We start from the raw sequence: 12,143 nt of genomic DNA, 5'->3' as shown, positions 1-12,143 counted from the left end.
TTGTAAAAATAAAAAAACTAAAAGGATTTTAATGTTTCACAAAAAACCGAGATAAAAAGGTCATAAAAAAGACAATTAATTAGACAGTAATTCCTTCCTTATCAGTTAATCAATTAATCTTTATCAACTAATTAAAAGACATCTTTTTCTTTTTTTTCTTTTGATAAAAATATCTTACACTAATTAAAAGACAATATAAACGTTTTACCACATTTCTAAAAATATCAGCTTCCTCATAAGGAAGCAAAAAGAAAAAAAAAATGTCTTTTAATCGATTACACACAAAAATATTAGTCTCTTATTTTTGAACGAAATTTAATGAATTAGCCATTCATTGAATTTAATATGACAAAAATTAGATATTAAAATTCTGTAGAAAAAAAAACTGAATTCTTGTGTACTCTTGACACGTGTCCTTAAAAAACGAAAAATCTTCCAATTTTCCATGCAATAGAAAGCATGCAATATATTTATCAAATATAATCAAGAAATTCTCGTGCAGACAAGCAAATGAATAATGTTATCATTATAAAAAAAAAGAATGATTTGGTGTAATTGCAATTTTACCTTAAATTTTTTATGAATATAATTTTCTTGTACACACGAAAAAAGTAGGTAGAGGTAGCATTCACAGTGTGCTAAACACGATAGTTTACATAGAAATGAAAAAATATAAATGTAGAGAAAAGAGAAGCAGGATTAAAAATAATTTTTTTCTTTGTTTCAGCAAATAAGTAATAGTATAAGTATATCGGAAAATATTGATTGATTCTAAAAATAGTCAATTCTTTTCGTTCGGTTTGAACGAGTTGTAGTCAGAGGTGTTTGCTTTTTGAGACGAGAATAAAATTTTCTCTGAGAAACTGCGTTCAAATCGAAAAATTAAATGCAATTATTGAAAGTGAAATTCTTTTTCTTTTTGTTCGAAATTACAGGGTGTAAATTTGAAAGAGTAGATATAAAATTGAAAAAAGGGGGTAATTTTGAATTTTTGCATGTAAACTTTTTTGTGAGTCCTGAAATACAAGCGGACTTACTTTTAACTGTATGATGGTCTGCGCGCTGATATTATGTCCCTGCTCCTGAAGTCCCTAGAAGTAGGTCAACTACAGGTAAAAACCAAATCGCTACCAGATAAAAAGATATACGGGAAGCAATCGCCAAGGAAAACCCATGGAGGATTAATTTTTTATCGCAGGATAACTTTTTCTTTTCTCTTTCGTCTTTTTGGAGGATTTAATATTATCTCATTTCTTAATAGTAATATATATTCAACTCCGACATGCCCAGAGAGATACCTAACGACTGTAACTTAAATTATAATTATGAATACCATTACCAATCAAAAACCAAAAAACAAAATGTGTACTGCTATATGATTTATACACGAAAGTTTGTTTAAAGGTGAATCCAAAAAGAAAATTCCAAGAGAAAAATTCCAGCAAAATTTGAATCATTTTGCATAAAATCCAATTTCTATTTATTCTATACTTTTATATTAATTTACTTTATTTATGTACAAAGAATTCTGGTGAAAAATCGAATTTTCCCAAACAGCAAATTCATTACTTTAGAATATAATTCTCATTCAACATAATTTTTTTTTTTAATTATTAAATTCCGGCAAGTTAGGATATTTAATATACTTTTGATTAACTATTTTATAAAATGAAAAATTTAGTACTCGCTTGGAAATAATTCGGAAATTCAAAGTTGGCAAATTTACCAATAAAAAGACAAATTTTCTCGTAGGGGAAAAATCGTCTTTTATAATAAAAATGCAATTTTTACACAATTCGGAAAAAATGGGACATATTTCTCCTTTATTAAATTAGGAAATATTTTTCTGAATATATTCATGCGTGTCTCATTTTATGAATTGAAATTATTTATTCACTGAAGTTTCAGACATGACAATTGATAAATTGAACAGCATGTGACTGCTGGATCGCATGATCGTCGCAAATGTTAATTTGTAAATCACTTTTCTTGTGAAATAATAATTTTTCTGAAAAATATAAACAGAGTTTACAAATCTATTTGTTTACAATTCAATTTTTGCGAAATTTCGATTCTTCGGAAATTCTTCAATTAATTACACATATATTAGAAAATAAAAAGTTCAAATAATTTCAGAAAAACTTTTTCAAAAAAAATTAATTCTACAGAATTGTTATTTAAAAAAGTAAAAAAAAAATTTTAATTTTCAAAGATTTTAACTTGAAACCTTTTCCAAATTCAATTATTTATTAAAATTCAGCCTATAATGCTTCTAATATTCAATTATTATCTAAAATTCTTATAAAGAATTTTATCAATAAATTTTTAAATAATTAAATTCTTTCGAGGAATTTTAATAAATTTTTTAAGAATAATTACATTTTTCAAGAAATTCAATTAAAATTGTATTAAAAATCATTGAAATTCTGCGACGAGTCTTATTATTTATGAAAATAATTGAATCTCTGTAAAATTTTTAATAGTTATTCAATTTTAATTTTTGAAAAATAATTGAATTTTTTATAAGAGTTTTATGAAATTTTTTTAAAAAAATTGAATTTTGGCGAAGAATTTTTTAGCTCAAAAAGATTATAGAAACCTTGACAATAATTTAAAAAAATATTTTGAAAACAATTGAATTTCAGCGAAGAATTTTATTACTTTTAAAAATATTTGAATTCTTGGACTGAATATTGTTATTTATAAAAAAAATGAATTTTGCAATAATTTTATTAAAATTCCTGAAAAAATTGAAATTTTGATAAGAGTTTTATTAAAAGTTTTGAAAATAATCGAATTTTGACTGAAAATTTTGCTATTTATAAAGATAATTGAAAACTTGACGACAATTTTTTAAAAAATTTTGAAAATAATTGAATGTCTGCGAAGAATTTTATTACTTTGGAAAATAATTGAATTCTTGTCATGAATATTATTTATTTACAAAAATAATTGAATTTTGCAAAGAATTTTATTAAAATTCCAAAAAATAATTGAATTTATGCAAAGAATTTCGATATTTATCAAGATAATTGAATTCTTTAAAAAAAATGTTGCGTTAAAGTTACTAAATTAATATTAAAATATTGAAAAATTCAACTAATTTCAACAGAATTGAAATTGAAAATTTTCCAAAAAATTACTTTCACAGAATTACTCATTAAAATTATAAGAAATTTAGAATTTTCCTATGAATTCTAAAAATTTAATTTCTTTCAGCACTTTTAATAAAATTTCCTGACTTTTCCCTTAATTCCCTGACCTGTGGCAACCTTGATAAAATAATTTTAAAGAAAAAGAAGTAAAAATTGAAAGTGAAATTCATAGAGTAGAGCGAGAAAAGTAATTTACAAATTAACATTTTATGGCGCGAGCACGTGTGAAATTTCTCCGCGCACAATTTCAAATTACTTTCCAAACTTCAATAATAAGTGAAACTTGTGATTTGAAATTGTTTCTTCAATCAATAAAGCTTCAGCGATTTTTCAACTTTTCCTTCAATATAAACTTCAATGAATTGTCATATAGATTAAAGTTGTGTTGGGAGAAAAAGTTTCAATGAAAAGTTAACTTTTTAAAAGTTTGTAATTTCCTCTCTCAGGATATTTACGAATCGTGTCAAAAAATTGTATTTCTAGAGTGAAAAATTTCGATTCTTTTTTCTTTTTTTTTTCGTTTTCTTTTTTCGAGATATGTAATCATATTGCAGTACAAAATACATGTATCAACAAGAGAACGCTACACCGAAAGCACCGCATAATGCAACGTCTAAGGAAAATAGTAACAAGAATGTCAGAACCATAAACGAGCCGTGGTTTTGTTGAAGGTTTGGTTACCTTCAGTGCGACGATTTCTGCGTATCCAAGTGTTCCACCGCGAAGCGTCGTCACCGACCTCTTTAACCCCAATCCCTGTGCATTGACCCGTAGGTGGGAAAATTGTTTATTTTTTATTTGTATATTATATAGAAAAACGGAAATTGCATATACATATACATATATATAAATATTTCTTTTCTATTGTACTTCTTTCTTATACTCTAAAGGGAACATGACAATATTCCCTTAAAGGTAGAAAATTCCTTTCTACTTACAACACACAACGAATACCTATACAAATTTTCATTTTACAGTTGATGAAAATTCAGCCAATGAATAATAAAAAGATTATTTTCTTTCAAGTAATTTAATTTAAATTTAATTCAAATTTAATTTAATTTAATTTAATTTAATTTAAATTAATTAATTATAATTAATTACGAATATTTTATTTAATAAGCAATTATTCTTTAATTTTTATTTAATCAATTTAATGATTAGAAAAAAATCTGTAGTTACAGATTTTCCAAAAGCTGAATTTTCATTAACTCTAAATTAAGGAAATAAAAAATAAGATTATCACACAAAAAGGATGAAATAATTCAATTTTCGAAATTATTAAACTAAATTATCAATTTAAATTGCCTTGAATAATTAATGTCCCAAAAGTTCTGAACGTCCATTTACTTTTTCCTGAAATTAAATTTTTACTCCAAAAATAAGTCACGAATAAAAAAATAAATATTTCAAATAATTTCTTTTTGCTTTTTATTTAAATTCGAAAAAATTAAATTTCAAAAGTTACAGTCAGTAACTTTTGAATTTCGTTCATTTCAACGTTCATAACTTATGGATCATTTTAATATTGATAAACTACTGGAAAATTCACCTTTAAATAAACCTCTCTTTATATTTTCTCTACTTTAATTTTTAATTTCACTATATAATTTCAAATTCTAACAAAATAAATAAATAAAAATTGAACTAATTGAATAATAAAAAATTCTGAAAGTAGAAAAATTTAGAATTCTTTTCAAATTATACAATTTTTCTGAAAGGTTTTTTTTGTATTTTTTTTTCTTTGTGAAAAATTCATTCCTCTCAATAGCAATTTATGGTACTTTTTTGAAAACAAATTTACTTTGAATATTGCCACGAAATTGCAATTTTTTTTTATCGACAAATTTTAGAGATTGTAAAAAATATGTCACGTCAAAATTTTTCACTTAAAAAATAAAAAAAAATTCTATTCAGGCTGATGATTTTTTACTAACAGAGATAACATTGAGTTTTTAGAAAAAATTTTCATTTCTGTAAAAACTGATTACTGATTTATTATTATACTAATTACTAAATTAAAAAGGAAAAATTAATCTTCTTGGAAAAATAATATGTTATCAAGTGATAGATACCTTTACTGCTGAGAATACATCATAACCAGGACTTCCTAGCTCTCCTTTCTGACCTTTGTCTCCACTCTTGCCCTGAATAAATAAACAAAAGTAATTAGTGAAAACTAATCCTTGCAAATTAAATTAATTTTAATTTATTTGATTTATTTAATTTATATTTATATTTAATATTCTACACTGAAAAAAACTTTATATGGTTCAAATAACAGATTACTTGACTATTATCAATTAAATATTTACTCGAGTCAATTAATTTTAATTTTAATCAATATTTGGTTCAAAGACAATTTAGTTGATTTAAATAAAAATTATTTGATTCAAACTCAATTTATTTGATTCAAGTAAATATTTATTTAATAATTGACAAGTAATCAGTTATTTGAATAAAATACATTTTTTTTTAGTGTAAATAAATTTAAATAAATTATTGTTTAAAAATATTAATTTTTATTTTATTAATTAATGATTATTAATATTAATTAATATTTTTTGTGTTCACAATAAAAACACAATCTATAAATAAAATGAACGATAAAAATTAATAAATTAATTAAAAAACAAATTGAAGTAAAAAGTAAACAAACTCACCGGTTCTCCTTTCGGTCCATCCAAGCCAATAGGACCCTTAAAAAGAAATTTAAAAATTATTCTCCATACATTTTCATATACGCGTGAGGTATTAACTTAACGCTGCAAATGGAAATAATTTAATTTTTCCTGCACGTATTTTATTTTACGGACAGTTTATTTTTGTTGAATTTCTGTCAATTTTAAATTAAAAAATTTTAATCCATATATGAAAAAATATTAATCGGTAACATGCTTGCAGGCAATAATTATATTTTTAATCGTATTTCATATATTCATGGACATTAATTATTATAAAAAAACAAAATAACATTAATGAAAAATAAATAAAAAGCCTCCGTACTGTTATAAAAAAAGGAAAATTGAAAAAATAATTATCACATCATGCATAATAAACGGAAAATAAATGAAATCAAAAACTAAATATACCGGAAAACCACTTTTCCCCGGAATCCCAGGTACACCCTGTAAGAAAGGTTATGAAAAATTAAAATGGTTAATTTTTTATTAATACTACATTCATGCTAAATCATAAAAAATTGCATTGTTAATGGCACTCATTGTTACTATGTATAATTAAAATTGTTTCATGCAAAAAGAAAAAAATCACTGACGAAAAAATAATACATTTTGTTTAAATAATCGATTAGGTACTTTACTATTAAATAAATAAAAGCGAATAATTTTCTTTAATTAATATTAATCGGGAATCAGTTAAAAATTAAATTAGTAAATCTTGTTTTTGTCTAAACTTTTTAAAATTAATTTAAAAAATTTAAACATTACTTATTCTGTTTACTTTAGTTTACTCGATTCCATAAAAAAAAATATCAGCGACTCAGATATCATTTAGTTTGGGTCGAAATAATAAATATTTTGAAAATAATCCATTAGTTGAACAAAATACATTTATTTCAGTGTTTTTTTTATTTTTCAATTATACGGACTACGCCACTGAATGTGAATAAGGTGAAAATAAATATCTACAAAAGTGTTAGTTAAAAATTCTAAATACTGTTCTATTATTATACTAATTAATATTAATAACTGTTACTATTAATATTAATACTATTTTATTATTATTATTATTATTATTATTATTATTATTTTATTATTTTATTATTGCCATCAATATTATTATTTTATTATTATTGCCATTAATGTTATTATTATCTTTAATATTTATATTAATTTTATTATAATTGTTATTACTGTCATTATTTTTTTATCGGCAGGTATTATTAATGTTTTTCGTGATTAATTATTTTCTAAACCAATTTTCCACTTTTAATGTTATTTGTTACTACTTTTGTAAAATAAAAATTTTTACAAATAGCTTTTCTGTAATTTTTATACTTTTCTTTTTTATTATAAATTCAAATAATTTTAAAAATTACTGTCGTAAAAAAATGAACTATATTATATTGTACTAACAAATTAAATGAATATATACTAAATAACAAATAACAAAAAATATAAAAAAAATAATAAGTAATAATAAAATATAAACATACAAATAAATAAATAAATAAATCACTTCACAGAAATATTTACACATAAATTGAAAATATATACTCTAAACCAATATTGGACAAAAGAAATGTTTATTTCTCTATTGGAACAATCGAATGAGTTATTTATTGTAAAATTATATTTATTGACCGTTAAAAAAATATATTAAAAATAACTTTTTAATAAAATAAATCATTATTTTCTTGATTTGTAGAAAATAAAATAAATTGCTAGGTATCCTTTTGATTTGTATAAAATAAAATAAATTAATCTTTTTGATTTGAAAAATAAAATAAATCATTACACTTTTTTATTTGTAGGAAAAATAAATATTTGATGCGTAAAAATTATGAAATTCGTTCTTTTTGGAAACATAAAGCAAAACTAAATCAAATTTATAACAGCGAAAAAAAAATGTCATTTACAAACACCTGAATTTAAATAAAGCCTGAATTTGTATACACTTTAACTCTTTTTTCCACCTGGGAGAATCCAGTTTCACCTTATATTTATAATTTTGGTCTTTAATTTTTTTAATTCTCAGAATATTTCTTCTTTTTTTCATTCAATAAACATAGATGTCATGAATAAATTAAAATTTTATTTCTTACCTGTGTACCTGCATCTCCGGGATCTCCTTTTTTTCCTTTCTTCCCTCTTTTTCCTTGTGGTCCTGCAACACCAGGTGGACCTGAAACATAATTTATAAATTTCAATTCAATTTTCTCCCGCGCATACACATATGAAATATATAAATTAATGTGCACAATTTTTATTTATAACAAAATCTTTCATTTTTAAATTTGTATTTATACTTTCGAAAATTCAGTGTCGCCGTAAGTGTATTCTATGGAAAACAATTTGTTTACTAAAAATTACAATTATAATAATTATAAAATTTTTATTTAGGTAATAACAATTTATTTATTAAAAATTTATTTACGTTTACTAATTTGATATAGTGACAGACTTTTTGCTTTTGAATTAGTAGATTTTAGAAATAACTAATTTTAAAGTAAATTTAGTAAAATTTACTAATTCCTAATTATTTATTAAAAATTTATTAGTAAAAACGTTTACTAATTTGATATAGTGACTAACTTTTTGCTATTGAATTAGTAAATTTTAGAAATAACTATTTATTAGTAAAATTTACTAATTTAAATGCAAAAAGTCGGTCACTAACTCAAATTAATAAATATTTTTGAATTAGTAAATTTACTAATAAATTAGTAGAAATAACTATTTATTAGTCAAATTTACTAATTTAAAAGCAAAAATTCAGTGACTAATTAGTAAATATTTTTGAATTAGTAACTTTTACTAATAAATTAGTAGAAAGTATTTATTAGTATTTATTAGTAAAATTTACTAATTTAAAAGCAAAAAATTAGTCGCTAATTTAAATTAGTAAACATTTTTACTAATTCAAATTTAGAGAGAAAATTAATTATTATGAAGAATCAAGTTCACAACGTTTATGATCAACGATTAAATAAAAATTTATATTTTTCACAAGGAAAATAATAAATTCGTTTGTTTCAAAAAACGTTTCTTTAAGAAATTTTTACAGAACTTCTTGGTCCACAAAATTTTAATTTCTGGGTGGAAAATTCGTTTAAAAAAAAAAAGTTGATAAAAATTTACATAAAAAAATATTGAGTTTTGCTAATTTTATTTCTTTATTATTTAATAATTTAATAATAGTGAAGTAATCGATTATTTGAATACAATTTTTTTCCACTAATATTATATCCAAGAGACACGGTGCTTTTTCCAACACAGAAGTTTCCATGTAATTTATGAACAAAACTAGTATTGATTTTGGAATTGTCATATTATGTGAGAAATAGATGGGCTCTTAGAATATATGCATTGTTGCTTGGATGATATTCCCATGTGGGAATCTTGAACCGGCGATTGCGCCGGAAATTACGCTTTATTAAACTCTTGACCCGTCGTTTAGATGAGATATAACTAAATTGTTGATTGTATAGAGCAGAAATCTCCGATCTAATTTGACACATCGACTGATTTATTGTATACAAATTCCTATCATTCCAATCACTTATGCATTGATAAAATATGACAACTAAAATTCACCTCCTTCTTTTTTATCTTCCAAAGATTATTATTTATTTCCCAACAATTGTTATTATTTACCTATTGTTTTCTATATAGAATTTTTATTGCATTCCTTTGTTTTTCATAAAATTTGTGAAAAATAATTTTTACTTATAAAAATTTATTGTTATTTCATTTATTTATTTATAAATTTATATATTTATTTCCTAATAAAATAATATTTTATTATTATTAAATATTATTTATTTATTTTGTACTAAGTAGAAATGTTCCTCAAGGTTCGAGACGATAGTTTTCCAACTTCGTTTAATTTGTATTTCTTCTTTTATAAAACAAATTATTTTGTATATTAAAAAAATTATTGTTTAACTTTAATTATTTTTAATTTTAGTATAATAATTTTAAAATACCTATTTAAAATAATAATAATAATAATAATAATAATAATAATAATAGTAATTAAAATAAGAAAAATTGTGTACATTTGAAAATACAAAACTTTAGGAAACTAAATAGAAATTAATTTAACGAGTGACAATACATTTTTAACAATAAATTATAATAGTAATAAGAATGAAATACTAATAAGTTTATTAAGTAAAAATTATTTTAAAAAACAAATAATTATTTGAACCGATTATTATTTTTCTATTCGAATAAAATTTAATAGAATTGTTACTTTCATTTGAAAAAATGATTCACAAATTCAAAATTCAAATAAAGGAAATTATCTGCTACTGAAAATATTTTTAATAATTAATGACCGTACAAAAATAAAAAAAAATCGAAAAGCAAAAACAAAATTCAAACATTTAGAATCATTACAATTATTTTTTTAATACGTGACACAATATTATTGTAATAAAATTTTTATTTTAAAAAAGAAAAAAAAATTTATTCATTCGACTTAAAAACTAAAGTTTTAAAGTCGAATGAATGAAATTTTAGGGACATTTTGAAAAATAATTAAATTCTAATACGAAAAATAATTTTCCAAACTATTTAGACTAATTTTAATTTTCCAAATTCTTTAAAATTTAATTTTTCAAAATTCCATAAACTAGAGGAAATGCCATATAAAGCAAAATTTCCATCGATTAGAATGATTAGAATCATTTTATATATTTACATAAATGTATATAATCGTCTCTTTCTCGCTTTACTCGTTTTCTACTCATTTTTCTTTTTTTTTGTCGTTTTGTTATTCATTTTAGTCGTTTTCATACTCATTTTCCTATTAAAATATATACGACTGAAATTTGCAGCGACAATCACTGATAATTTCAGTATTCTATTTTAACTGCTTCATTACTGAGAAACGACTAAAAAACTTAAGAGAGAGGATGAGTTTATCTTATTGAAGTTATGAAACTTCTTAGATTCAACGCAATTATTGTTATAAAAATCTTTTTTAATAAAAAAGTTTCCTATACAAAACTCTTTAAAACAGAGAAAGGCTAAATTAATTTTCTTCCCTCAACAAATGTAATTTAATTTCTGTTTGATAATTTTTCTATTTTTTTAAACTTTTTTTTATTAGAGCAAAAATTTTGTGTGCAACAATTTTTATTAAATGAAATTTTTCTTGATTTTTTTCCACTTATATGCAAATATTCCACTTAACAGAATTTTGTTTTAATTTATTCTTCTTTAATAAATAAATAAAATAAATAAATAAAAGAAAGAAATTAAATTAAATGAAAGAGGTAAAAGAAAATTTACCTACATAAAAATTCCGTTGAGCGGAAATTTAGTTAAATAGATAATTTACATCACATAAATCAAAAATGTATAAAACGAAAATTTGATGATGAAATAAAAATTTTTTAAAAAAATTCTGTACTAAAAAAGGTAAGAAAAAATTCTTCTTTCTAAGAAACATTCAGAGAAAAACGAAACAAAATTCCAATCGACATTTAATTAAACAAAAATCCCCTGAAAAAATATTGGCTGAGATATAAAAATTCACGAAAGTAATCTGATTTAAAAAAATATTGAAACAAAAAATTTCCTTTTAATTAAAATAATTCCATGTGTGATATTTCAATTTATTATAAATTCTCTGTGTAAAAAGAATTTATAGCTAAAGAATATAATGCGATGTCTCTAAAGTTCTGAACGTTCAAACGAACGAAATTTATTTATTTCTCTTTTTTCAAATTTCATTTTTATAATATTGGGTACAATGTATGAAAAAAATTAATAAAATCACTAAATATTTAACGTTCTTTTATTATTCGGTATTTTTTCGAAAATACTTATATGGATCAAATATTTCATTCTTTTCAACGTATTCTGAGCTTATACGAACAACGAATAATAATATAACATAAGTTTTGAACTTTCAAATGAACGAAATATTTTTTATCAACATTATTTTCAAAACTCACAGCTTGATGATAAAAAAATTAAAAGCCTCAATTTAACATTTAAAAATTTCATACAATTAATTTTTTTATATGTGACGATCATAATATATTCTTAATAATTTATTATTGTAACATAATTTCAATTTTGAAAAAGAAATTTATAAATTTCATATAACTTACAGAAATTTTTAGATTTCAAATAAACAAAATATTTTTTTAAAATAAAAATTTTAAGAAATTAGTTCAAAAATTAAATTAATTAAATATTTTGCAAATTATATCTTATTTTTTTAATATTTGACACAATATTATTATAAAAAAGTTTAAATTTTGAAAAAATGTAATTTATTTGAAAGTTT

General features: G+C 21.7%; 1 protein-coding gene across 12 annotated transcripts in view; it reads right to left on the bottom strand.

Annotated features, from left to right (window-relative positions):
- Positions 1-12,143, bottom strand: part of LOC122509040 (collagen alpha chain CG42342-like) — a 42,076-nt gene that overhangs the window by 21,429 nt on the left and 8,504 nt on the right. For 5 of the 12 annotated variants that reach the window (XM_043622800.1, XM_043622789.1, XM_043622795.1 and 2 more), the window contains exons 2-6: positions 7,942-8,021; positions 6,248-6,283; positions 5,819-5,854; positions 5,231-5,302; positions 3,837-3,923 (exon numbers count right to left, since the gene is read on the bottom strand). In XM_043622800.1, the coding sequence (XP_043478735.1) occupies positions 3,837-3,923; positions 5,231-5,302; positions 5,819-5,854; positions 6,248-6,283; positions 7,942-8,021 (311 nt within the window). Of the gene's footprint in view, positions 1-1,037; positions 1,092-3,836; positions 3,924-5,230; positions 5,303-5,818; positions 5,855-6,247; positions 6,284-7,941; positions 8,022-12,143 lie in introns of all 12 variants that reach the window. The other 7 variants (XM_043622790.1, XM_043622791.1, XM_043622796.1 and 4 more) reach the window with 7 other exon arrangements.

Source organism: Leptopilina heterotoma, unplaced genomic scaffold, assembly GCF_015476425.1.
Source record: "Leptopilina heterotoma isolate Lh14 unplaced genomic scaffold, ASM1547642v1 Lhet_59, whole genome shotgun sequence".
NCBI classification, from domain to species: domain Eukaryota; kingdom Metazoa; phylum Arthropoda; class Insecta; order Hymenoptera; family Figitidae; genus Leptopilina; species Leptopilina heterotoma.
Note: the sequence above shows the minus strand (reverse complement) of the source record. Positions and strands in the feature narration are given on the sequence as shown.